The sequence below is a fragment of the Aspergillus brasiliensis genome, assembly GCF_001889945.1.
Source record: "Aspergillus brasiliensis CBS 101740 unplaced genomic scaffold ASPBRscaffold_11, whole genome shotgun sequence".
Taxonomy (NCBI): Eukaryota; Fungi; Ascomycota; class Eurotiomycetes; order Eurotiales; family Aspergillaceae; genus Aspergillus; species Aspergillus brasiliensis.
Window position 1 is genome coordinate 499,483 of NW_027137452.1, and position 12,466 is coordinate 511,948.

A 12,466-nucleotide genomic window follows, 5' to 3' on the forward strand; every position below is an offset into this window, starting at 1 on the left:
TACTACTACTACTACTACTACTACTACTACTACTACTACTACTACTACTACTACTACTACTACTACTACTACTACTACTACTACTACTACTACTAATAACTTATGCAGTTCAATGGTAAGAAAGATGTATCATCGTATTCTCTATTCGTCATGAACTCCTCGTGCTCGAATTATACCGAAAACCAAAACCATGTAGCTCAGCAATCCCTTGCTCCTTTCTTTCAATGTATATGGGGGTATTGTGCAAAACCAGGGAAACCTCATAAGGGGGTCCAATAAAACATGGCATAAACATAGTGAATACAGGATATCAGTCATCAATCATCAGCTCAGTCAGTCCGCGCACATAGTACGTGCAAATTCCATAACCAGACCGGGAGTATTATAAGATAGTAGAGGAATCAACAAAGGAAATAAAGGGGAAATAAAAGAAGAAGCTCCGAACTAGAAAATAGGAGGTTAGAGAAGAGAAATAGGTAAGGCGGGCAGGGGCAGCAATAGGATAGTTTAAGAGTGGAGTGATGTAGTAGCCTTCACTTCACTTCTCGCAAAGGCCGACCAACTTCCACTCCCCCTCCACCTGCCGGATGATGTCCTCTTCCATTGCCCATTGGCGCAAGAAAGTATCCTCGGCTTCATATTGTGCGTCATCTTTTTCGTAGTGACGACCAACATGCTCCATTCGTTCGTTCCAGCTCCGGACTCCAATGAACTGCTGTCCACAGAAGCCACAGACGCTCTGGGTGGGTGGCTTGCGCTGCTCATGCCAGCAGCGAGCCCGAACAGTCTCGAGACTCTGCTCGAAATCGTCTCGCTCTTTCTCGGTTTCGGGCTTCTTGCTGTTGCGCCCGATCCAAGGAGCATGCATGCGACGCTGGTGTTGCGTGAAGAGATCCTTTCGGTTGAAGTCGTTGACGAGATGCGTCTCGTTAAATGAGACACAACTGTTATTCGTGTTCAGGTCCTTATTCTTGCTGAGATTGTCCAGGCTGCAGCGTCCCACGTCACAACGGTAGAATCCCGGTTGGATGTGCTGCGAGGTCACATGGCGCTTCCATTCGTTCTTTGAAACGAAGGTACTCTGGCATCCATAGTGGGAGAAGCTGCAGATAAATACTCGGCTGGTCTTTGCACCATCCTTCTTACCACCGGTCTTGGTAAGAGTGCGAGCTGCAGAGGTGGGTCTTGTCTTGGTGGAGGGCTTGCGAGGTCGCTTCTTGCTGATGCGGCCTGTGTTAGTGCTAGACAACTTCGGTGTCTTGAACTGGTTACTGGAAGAGCTGCTGACTTCTTGCTGACTTGTGGTCTCTGCGTATTGGCAACTCTGAATGTCACAAGCAGTATCGAATTCATTGTGCTGGGGAGGGCTGTTGTAGCAAAACGCTCCGCCCATAACATGCTCTGGATCTGTCTCGAGTTTGACGATAGGGTCGGGGTCGGGATACACTTGGGAGGGTGCCACCAGACTGTCGACGTCTGTTAGAGCGGATGGGGAAGAACAAGACCCGAACCCCAATGGCGAAAGTGCGACTTCGTCGCAGGTGTATGGAGGAGACATATAGCATCCCATGCTGAGCCAACTGGAGCTACCGGCGGCGAGACTGTCTTTCACTTCTGGACTCGAGACGAGCTCACTGCTCCAAGGTGAGCCGAAATCAGAAGAAGCAGCAGTCAATGAGTCGGTGTTTTGGGGTAAGACCGGCTCGTTCGACCACGACATAGAAGGGGCGATGTAAGGATTCTTCATGGGTAGGTCGACAGGGGAGAGATGGAGTTGAAAGCTCGAGGGGCGTTGGATAATCGTGGGGTCCGCATAAGGCTCGTACTGACAGGGAAATAGTTCATAATCCTGGGGCAGATTGTCCTCGGAGGATGTATGCGGGAGGTCTGAGAAGGGTTGGAAGTGAGCCATTATGTACCAGCTGCGACGTTGTGCTTGCTTTCCAGGAATCTAAAACTATGCCAGCTGCCAAGTCGCTGCTTTATAGCAACAAAAACCAGAGACAGTCCATCTCCAGCTGGGGGTGCCATGGTTATGTACTGGCCTACGAGGGCGGTACACGCGATGGGTCACTGCGAACCGAGAGCAGCGTGGAGTCAAGGCCATTGTTGAGCCGCATCGACTGAACAGACTGAGCCATTATTTGTCGAGAGCATCAGGTTGGAGTGCACCTTGGGAAGCCGGAGCGGTGCGCCCCTGCAGCGACGGCCGATAATCTTCTAGGCCGGGCGTCTGGGTGTCAACTACAAGGATCAGCCAGTCAAAACCTGCGGTTTTGGGCGAAGTTCCCCCTTTTTTTTGGGTTTCCTTTTTCCCTTTTGCTCCATTTTCCCCAATTTTATTTTACAATCCTTGATGCAATTTAATTTCCTTACTTCCAGGTGGGTAACAATTCCGCCGGGGGAAGGTATGGATGGCATCGTCGTAAGACGGCGCCTCTGGGCTGCAAGGATGGTGGCCCTCGTGTTTGGGGATTGACAGAACGGCGGCATCCACCAGAGGAAATGATCGATCTGGACAAAAGGTTGGGCCTGTCTCCAGGCGTCTCCGACCGTCCGATAGCCCCGAGAGAGCCGCAAAGACGGTGAGGGCGACAACATCACATTCGCGCTTGGAAATGTCTTTTTGCCAGACTCTGGCGTCAGACTATTTCCACACCCCTCGTGGCTTAAAGCCCGAGTTTCACGCATCCACATTCCAACGTTGATTGGCCTTGCTGTGCTCTCGTCTCTTGCCCAACACTCCTCGAGAAAGGCAGTTCAGCCTCAATGATAGGCAGTGTTGGAGCTAATGCTGCATTAGTCGGGCAACGGAGGAACCACTAACCACCACAGGGTTTCGGGGGCCAAACTATACGGGGCCGCCGTGGGCCACCTTAGCGAGCGTTATCGTCCAGCTTGTCTGATTGTGAACCAACAATCCGAGTCATTCGCTGCATCCATCTTCGCTCTAATTCGGCGTCCTGGTACAGGGATTCCCAAACCGGCAGTGCTCGACAATCATTGGAATCCTGATCTGTCCATAGTTGGTTGCCTCTTGCCCAGTTGTTGACCTTCCCCGGGCACGGTTTGACTCTGTCGCCCATGCACGCACGGCACTAAGCCCGCGCCACGCTGTTCCCCGACACGCTTCTGGAATGGTGCACAGCGAACTCAGGAAAAATGACGATGAGTCCTGACTGTTGATCAGAGACGCCTGTGGACGGCCCCTGGGGTGCCACCCGTCCAGGGATACCCGCTTAGGGTCTGACAGCTCATACCGTTAGTACTCTTGGTGGTGTCTCTCGTTAGCACCTTGGTCATCCTCCGAGCTGGGATTCGTTATCGTCGCTTTGGATGGTAACGTATCACTGGAAGAACATCGACCCACTTCCTCCTACCCCTTTCCTGTCCATCATCTGCTGGACTCCGGTCGCTAACGTGGAATTGTATGGAGCAATGTGCATCCTGTGAACGCAGCTGCTTAAGTCCACTTAGTGCCTATTTTTGGGGGCTGAAAAAAATCTACTTTGACACCGGTCGATGATCATGGGAGTACTTAACCTCTCATAGGGCAGTTCGTCAAAGATGCAATTAAACATCAATGAGTATGGAGACACTAGTTACGGGGTAGTGTTGATCGAGTCATAGGTCGATCTTGTGATTAGCACCAATTACTGGCCAAGGCACAGTTGACTAAACAAGTTAACAATGCCATGTCGCATCGGACTTGATCCCGGCGATTTAGTTCGAAAGTCGTTTGCTGTCATTCCCGTCAAAACTCTCAAGCCCGGCGTATCGGGCCTGGACAAAGTCGCGCTACACTTTGGCATGCTGGACAACCAACATCGGATACACACACACACACACACCAAACGGCAATTTAGTGTGGCTGAGGCGTTGGCTGTGCCTCGAATCTGCCTTACTGCTTCGTACAATGATTCGACGTCCGCTCATCTGCCATGAAGTCTTGCAAGGCTTCTTTCCTTCGAACCCTGATTTCCGACAGTACTGCCAAGTGATCAAGTCTTCCCTACCCTCCTGCTTATGGGCAGCGGCACTGATAACATCGATTCTTCCGATGACTACTAGCACGGAAGGGGAAATTAGTGCGAATATTTTTCCATAACTGACTGCAGCTGGCTCGCAGCTGGCAAGCGTGGTCGGAAGCTTCCGGGAAATTAATCCACAGAGGGCCACATGATCGCGCGGTTAACTCCAGTCTACGGAGTAGTTATGGAGCACTCTGACTGTGACTCCTACTTAATCGAGTGAACCAACCAGATAATTAGTTAACTAACAACCATAGTTAGTTACCTCTGACTCCGACTCTGAGCGACGCGGATCAACATCCCTGCTCCTTGAAGCTCAATCAGTAACGAGCACGTATAGTAAGGTAATTTATGTATCGCCGGAATCTTTGCCTGGTGCGACGGTAATGTTGTGCATTCATTCATTCCCCGAGGAGGGTGTTTTTTTTTTTTTTCCTTTTTCTCTTTCCCAAACGGGCATATCCCTCCATGCATGCATCTATCCATCCAATTATTCATTAAGCGCCCGGGCGGGCATCCTTCCCATCTCAGCGGTTTGGATTCTGGCCTGGTCTGGTCTGGATCTCACGCCTGCCTGCCCGCCCGCCCGGGCTGCGCTCTGCGCTGCAGGCGCGGGCGTCCTCGGCCGCGGCACACCGCATGCGTGTGCACCACAGCCCCAGTGACGCCCCGGGTGCCCTCACATGGATTATGCGGGAATATGTCTACTTTGACTACACCATTGTAGTCTGTTTCTGTACGCTTCAATGACATCATGAGTAAGGCAAAGCCACATTGTAGAGTTTTGTGCAATGGTGACAAAGTGCCTTGTTGGGGGGTATTGTATGGCTGCATCTAGGCTCTGGAGGAACGTTACCCTAGGGTATCTGAATGGGGAATAATGAAAGAAGACAGCGTGGTATTCGCATCGAATGTAGACAATATGGCTTGAAGACTAGCAATGATTATCCCACATACGAAGGAGCTAAGACTAGTAATTATGCCAGCAAAATATCGCATCACCGCCCCATATCTACTCTACTTGGTAAGAAGATGATCTACTCTGTAGCTCCGCCATACCGACCTAGGCCCCTTCTTCCCCTGGGATCTCACTTCTATGTTTCCTTTCTTGTCCTTCAACCTAGTCTTTCTTCTCCTTGACCGACTTCTTCTTCGGCACTCGCACCAGCCAGTACAAGAACACGGCTGCGATGCCGTTAAATACAATGTAAGCGATGAGAATACCCACGTTACGCCACCGGTCCGAGTAGCTCATGCTTAACGCACTCAAATACTGATCCGTCTTCGAGATCGAGCACACGAGACATTCTGTCCTGTCGTCGGGATTGAGTAGGGTTGCTTGGTAATTGCGAACATACTCGTCTAGGTAACTGGAGCAATTCTGTCCTGTTGGAGGTGGGATATGCAGGAGCTCTATGTCAGAGCACTCGACGGTGTTTCCTGCGATACCCACACTCAAGACGGAGGAGACCAGATATGTGAAGGGTGAAACCCGGTACATAAAGATCCAGAAGCGAGGAAGGGCAGACGGGGTGGCCAGAACGCTAAATTCATAACGATAAGCCTTCCTGACAGACAAGCGATGCAGTATGACTTACCCATTAAAGATCAGGCAGAACGAGAACAGTAGTTGGGCGACGTTGCTACCTGTATCCGGTTGCTCAATGCCTGCAATGACCATGGAACTAAATGTTGAGGTAAACACCATGAAGATCAGGACGAGTAGAAACATGGTGCCACCTCTTTCGGTAACCGCGTTCGTTGGATAGGCGTTGCGATATAGGCCGATAGGGTAGTACCAACAGAAGTACGCCGGGACAGCCATGAGGATATTCCAGGGCAACTCAACCAGAATACTGGCTAGCATGAACGCTACCCAAGAATACGTTTTAGAAGGCCTTTCTCGAACTTCATATAGAGCTCGCTGTCTTGCGAAATATGGCATCATCTGCTGCACCAAGTTGGGAAAGATAATCAATAGCATGAAAATGGCGAACATCTCGTTCTGCAGGCCTTGAAGACTGTTCGGCTCCCGCCAAAACGTGAAGCCAATAAAGATCGGCTACAGTAGCTGGTTAGTTCTGCATACAGGGAGACGCATGGAAAATACTCACTGGAATAACACACATGGCAGCCTTTGAGTAGATGTAGGAAGGACTACGCCAGTATTGTTGGAACATCCGCTGCAGGCAAAGACCGAACTGCGCCCAAAGAGGCATGGCAAATGCTCCATATCCCACCATTCGAGGAGGTGGTGGCCGCTGAAGTAGTTCCTGCTTCATCTGGGCAAGATCTAGACGTACCTGAGTGCGCTCAGGACTTTGATTCCACACGTCCGTCCAATCTCGATCAGCATGGGATCCTGGGGCGGCACCAATCACTTCCAACATCCACTCGGCAGGGTTAGCGTTTGGGGGACATTTTGAAGAGCCCTTTCCCTCGAAGTATCTAATCAACGTCTCCATGTTCTGCCCAAGCTCTCCAAAGTACACCGTCTTGCCACCCTTTGCTAGGAATAACAGCCGATCGAACTGCTGCATAAGGATCGCCGACGGTTGGTGAATGGTACATAGAATCGCTTGCCCGTGATCTGCTAGCTTCCGCATGAGGGAGCAGATGGACCATGCAGTTTGACTATCAAGTCCCGACGTAGGCTCGTCAAAGAACAGAAGAAGGTCAGGCTTGGCTGCGATCTCTACTCCAATAGTCAACCTTTTCCTCTGTTCGACGTTTAGCCCCTCGCCCAAAACCCCGACAATGGCTTCTGCGTAAGCTTCCATGTTGAGCATCTTGATTACCTCTTCCACATACGCAAGCTTCTCTTTTCGCGGTGTAGTCGCTGGCTGACGAAGCAGCGCGCTGAATATGAGGGCTTCCCTCACCGTGGTTGTTTCCAAGTGCAAATCTTGTTGTTGGACATAACCAGTCTTCCTTTGAAAAGAATCATCTCGCTTCCTCCCATCAATTAGCATGTCCCCAGTGACTACGCCCATGGTCACCCGGTTGGCTAATACATCCAGGAGGGATGTCTTTCCAGCTCCGGTTACACCCATCAAAGCCGTCAAAGTGCCAGGTTTAACCCACCCATCTACATGATCAAGGATCCTGCGTGGCTGACCCTTGACCTTGATATCGTAGCAGACATCTTGCCAGTGAAAGATGGAGGTTTGTTTGACAATGGCGGCTGTATGGTCAGGGTCTTCGTCGTCGACAGCGTGTTTCTCTGAGGTCGGGTAACTTTCCACATCCCCATCACCAGGAATCCGTCTTGCAAATGCAGGGATTTTTCCGCGAGGGAAGACCAGAATTTCGCCTTTAGACGGCTTCGCACGGACGAGTTCACTGCTGATAATGTAAAGTGCAAGGGAGAAGAACAGGAAACCTAAGAGAATGCCATAGTTGCGCCACAGGTGTGACCGATAATACTGAAAAGAAACGTTCAGATATCTGTCGCCGTCAATATAGTCTTGACCGGCCACTGCACCATTTTGACTGCAGATCTTGGAGCTAACAGGGGCATCTTCATAGCTTGGCCCGGAAGGCACATAGACTGCGCACGGGAAGCGGCGCCCACTAAATTCATTGATCATAAGAGACTCGAAAGCATACTAATCAAAGGTTAGCATCGGCTTTTAGGCTTGAGTTGTGCTGATGTTGCATTCTAATCAACCAATGCACATTGCAGGGCGTAGCGGCTGCTTCATCTTCTGGCTGAGGTCTTGTAGGCGCACTTACAGCTATCGGGTCCAAGTAATTCAGCCATCGAAACCATGGATGCATATTCCGGACCGGGATTGTGAAGCCGGTATAGATCACGAGGATCAACATGAATATCGAGGAAGGTACCATCGCCTGGGCCATAGATCGTGAGACCGCTCCAGTCCACCGGAAGACGTTGGACATGGTCAAAGTCGTGGTCACGGAGAATAGGTAGAACACAAAGAAGTGTCCAGGGGTACGACGTAAGTTAGACATGAAATAGAGGAATAGATTGAACACCACTGAAACGATTGCTTTCGAGGGGAGATCAACAATCATGGAGCTGATTGCCTCTGCTGATGGATGATAGAGAGCATACTTATCATGCTTCTCCACTATAGGTCGTTGCTGCCATAAAGTAAGGATCTCGAGCGCACTTGCGAATCCATTCAACAAGATTGCAAAGAAAATCAGGGCTCCTCGCTGGAAAAAGCTATTCGTCGTAGGATCAAGGTTGTAGAAAACACTAGAGATAACCAAGGCCATAATGCTATTACCGATAACACCAGCCAGGGTCATACTCATGTCACCCTTGAGACGCTGAAACCCTCTGCGAAGACACAGACGAATTTGCATCGGGTATGATAGCGTGTAGGGTGATTTTGCCCGTGTCTGTTTAGCCTTCTCGGCCGCGCGAGAGCGGTTGAATTCGTTCAGTTTCTCTCCTCCTAGTGGGAACTCATGCTGAAAAGCGTCAATATCAGCGAGCAGCTGCTTCCTCTCGGCGCTATCTCTCCATCGGGCAGCAAACTCGTCAGGCGTACGAGGCACCAAGCGCTCATAGCCTTCACGGACCTTTCTCTCTGTTGGACTGGTCAAAGAAGTTAAAAAGTCAGCAGTCGTTTGCCTGTCTGGGCAATCAAATCCCATTGTGATGAAGAACTGCCTTGCATCCCCAGAGCGCCCGAAGTATATTTGCCGGCCTTCATAGAGGACAATGACCTTGTCAAATATATCATAGATAGCTTGACTAGCTTGGTAAATTGCCACAATTGCAGTAGACCCTGTATACTCTGTGGAAAGCCGCAACTTCCGGACAAACTCTAGAGCTGTTGAGCTATCCAGGCCGCGGGTACTGTTGTCCCAGCATTGCAGAGGACACCCACACAACATGGTCTCAGCTATACTGACACGCTTTCTTTCCCCTCCGGACACCCCCCGGATGTATTCATTGCCCACACGCGTGTTCATGGTGTGGCTCAGACCCAACATAGCCATGACAACATCGCGCATATGGGTTGCGTACTGCTCTCTGGTAACACCCGGAAATCTGTTGGATGGTGTACGAGCATGCGCCGCAAAGTGCAACGTATCACCTACTGTGAGTTGCGGGAAATGGATTTCGGTCTCTGCTTGGTATATGACCTCACCACGGAAACGGCTATGCATCTCATTCCAAGATATACCCTGGTATTGAATGTCGGTTCCGTGATCGAGCCATAAGCCGTGAGTCTCGCCTGCAATTGTTTTGAGAAAGGTCGAGCAACCGCTATAAGTATAGTTTGTTAGAAACATGTACCACTTAGAAAAGAGACGACGTAGGGGATGGGTTGCGGTTCGGGAGCAGCACTGCGTGAATTACCTTCCGGGGCGGCCAAGTACAACCAGCAGCTCGCCGCTGTGAACAAAACCCTCGAAATTACGAAGAATATCGATCCTGACTTTCTTCCCACAACCAAGCTTTTCTCGGAGCCAACCAAATCCTTTCAGCCACATGTTTGCGACATTTGCCTGGTAATCCGCTGCGGTTCCGTAGCCGAAGACGTTCATGCTGCGAAAGGAGACACCGGCTGTGCGGCGAGGATAGCGATCTGGATCACGCGAGGTGATCTTGAGCAAGTTCTTCGTCCATTTTCGCGAGTTGAACTGATCCGAATTGGGGTCCAGCTCGGGGTCGCTAGTAGGATCAAGAAAGGTATTCGTTCCCTCAACGATGCCGCTTTTGCTGGACAACTGTGAGAGGCTGCGCGCCAGAGCCGTTATCATTTGCTGATCATCCTGTCTGATGCTGTCTTCTGATTCTAAACAAGCCGAATCTGAGCTCTCCGTCTTTCCCGCGGGGGCGATGGCCGCACGCATTGAACTATCCAGCTCCGAGCCCACCGCAGCAGTGATAGCTCGGGCCCCAAAGGGCGCAGGGGGTGCTGGCTGGCTGGCCATGAGGACTGTCAACGATCCGGGGTTACGCAATGCATAGTAGGGTACCAGGAAAGTAAGCGAGTAGCAGCAAGTCCACTGTTGAACTGAATCTGGAGATGCAGGTGGACGAAACGCGACAAAAGTAAAAAAACAAAAAAGGAAGGAAGGAAGGACTGAGAGGGTGGGTTCAAGGTGGTCAAAAAAGGTCAAAGGGGTCCTAAAGTTTCAATCATTCAATAAAGTTCGTTACCTGGTACATATCGAATGTCTCGAAAGCCCGGAAGACGGAAAGCCAGCATCCGATTTCACATGGCGTCAGGCTCAAACTTCAAAGAGCTACCTGATCCTTGTCTGGTGATCCAGGCTTCCAGACCCGTACCTACTCAAAGGTTAGTGTGCTGAGCATCCAGGTACAACACGGGCTTGTAGTTTCTTTCTCCGATCCACCTCATACTACTCCCTACTACTGTCTGAATGTTCTTCTACAGCTTGATAGTCAATCCCCATCTGACAACTTCACGACCAGAACAAGCTCAGGTTTTAAGGTAGCTTGTGAATGACTCGCCGGAGATGAAAAAGAACGAAGGGGGTATTTTTCAGGTTCCATCATGAAGTCGTATCTCATCATAGATCCCGTTCGGTCATCTTTCATTATCTCAGCGTCACAACTTCCGCGGAAGGTTCTCAACGCCGGCCCTGATTGGGTGCGTATTGACTGCGTATCTCGGGGGCTTACTTTTAGCTCTGCATCCGCAAAACCCCACCGTTACCCCGGATCTAAGCCCTTCCGAGCTGTCAGTTAGTTACCATGGAAAAATGTGAGCCACTACCACTGTGTAGTTATACCAAATACCATTCTCCAGTAGAATGACAATGGATTACGAATCACTCTGGGAATGTCAGATTTTGCTTTGTAGGGTAATGATTTCGTTCCAAACTAATACGTGCCATCAGTCTTTTACCCGCAATAGATATCACCCCTCCTCTAGTTTCAGTTAAGAAGGTCTGCTTTTACAGGTACTTACAGCCAGTACGGATGTCAGAGTCATATGGCGATAAATCGAAAATAGCATTCGGAAGCATGGTCTTCCGATTCCATCACTGGCAAACAAACATGAAGCCACCACGTGCATAGCATACGAGAGAAGACCCGCCACGGTTATGTACGATCATTGAAAGACGGGGGGCTCATAGTGATTTGCAGCCTGATGCCGTACTTTTCTTTATAATACTTAATAAGAATGAAATGGAAAGGGGTCAAACGCACTGCTCTAAGGAAAGACATAAGTTCCTACTACAGAGTAGTACAGCATCAGTAAGATACACTCTTGCAGACTCAGCTGTCTCTAAATATAGTACCGCGGAAAGGCACATAGGTTACTTTCTCACAATGTGTGCTAGGTACTACTATAGTGTAGAAGCGATTATGACCAGATAGTACTAGTAGTAAGTTTTCGGTCATTGACAGCATCCATGAGACTGAGTGATGATCTTGTTCATAATACTACGGGGTAGGCCAGTCATCACTACGTCTATTTTTCTCTACTATGTATGTTGTAATGATCTATAACTATTAATAACTATTTGTAACTGTATATAACTCTTATGAATTGTCATAGTACTAGGTAGGTTTGTGTTACTCTCCTCGCGTTACCCCTTCGGCCTCTAAGGGTGACACTATATTTATCTCGTATCATTGTATATCCACGGCTGAGAACCCTGGTCACAGGAGACAGCGGAGTATGCTAAGAGTTTACTATGCTCTAGGTTTCTTCTAACTACCAGCGAAAACTCGATCTCAAGTGGATTGTCAGGCGAAACGAAAAAATTTTGAATGATAAGGATATGTCAATCCTTGACTTCAAGGCCATTTACTCCATACTAAGCTAAGCTACCATGGAGCGGGATGAATCTCGTGCTCGGCTCGGGTAAGACTGAGCTTCCGCAGCCTACTACTACTAGCACTGGAAGCCACTGCAGATTCAATGATAATAATACGCTAAGATGTAATCCACTACAGTTGCAGCAGCTTGCAGCTTCTTTTTAGTATTCATTTATTCTTTTTATCAACCTATGGCTTGCCCGCTGTACAATGGCGCATTTTGTGGAGACGGCAAACAAACAAACGCTGCGGAATTGATGTCCGGGTCAATCAAGGTTGTGTAATAGTCATGCCAGTCTCCCACCATGAAACCCGAGGATATTTCGTTTGACAAGGCTTCAATCGAATCGCTGAGTAGAAGTTGATATCCTTCACGTAGGCTTAGTTGACCACTCGCATTCTCGCCGACAATCAGGCATACAGGCATGAAGACAATCAGCATCAGGCACAGAAGAAGATAACTGACCGCCTACCCAACGGGCATAGCGATTAACTACTAGTGGTAAGAGTTAGGAGGGAGGAGTGCCCACCGGCACAAAAACAACCACCAACGGACTGACGGACTGTTACTCCAAGACCAGATCATCAATCCCTCTCTCTCTCTCTCTTTTCCCTCCGTTAATTCTTCACGTCCCTCCCCACCCCCTTTCTCTTC

General features: G+C 49.6%; 3 protein-coding genes across 3 annotated transcripts; 1 reads left to right on the plus strand and 2 right to left on the minus strand.

Moving 5' to 3' along the window:
* Window positions 1-113: 113 nt before the first annotated feature.
* ASPBRDRAFT_46265 (putative C2H2 finger domain protein) lies at window positions 114-2,204 on the minus strand. The gene has a single exon (XM_067625595.1). The coding sequence runs from the start codon at window positions 1,910-1,912 to the stop codon at window positions 539-541; it is 1,374 nt and encodes a 457-aa protein (XP_067476237.1). The 5' UTR covers window positions 1,913-2,204; the 3' UTR covers window positions 114-538.
* Window positions 2,205-3,318: 1,114 nt separating this feature from the next.
* On the plus strand, window positions 3,319-3,986 carry ASPBRDRAFT_46266 (uncharacterized protein). Its single transcript, XM_067625596.1, has one exon. The coding sequence runs from the start codon at window positions 3,691-3,693 to the stop codon at window positions 3,943-3,945; it is 255 nt and encodes an 84-aa protein (XP_067476238.1). The 5' UTR covers window positions 3,319-3,690; the 3' UTR covers window positions 3,946-3,986.
* A 937-nt stretch (window positions 3,987-4,923) lies between these two features.
* ASPBRDRAFT_290753 (pleiotropic drug resistance family ABC transporter) lies at window positions 4,924-10,243 on the minus strand. The gene is made up of 5 exons (XM_067622609.1): window positions 9,373-10,243; window positions 7,767-9,279; window positions 6,146-7,639; window positions 5,630-6,093; window positions 4,924-5,575 (listed from the first exon to the last, which is right to left on the minus strand). Exons 1-5 carry the CDS (start codon window positions 9,948-9,950, stop codon window positions 5,152-5,154), a joined length of 4,473 nt encoding a protein of 1,490 aa, XP_067476239.1. The 5' UTR covers window positions 9,951-10,243; the 3' UTR covers window positions 4,924-5,151.
* Between the last annotated feature and the right edge of the window lie 2,223 nt (window positions 10,244-12,466).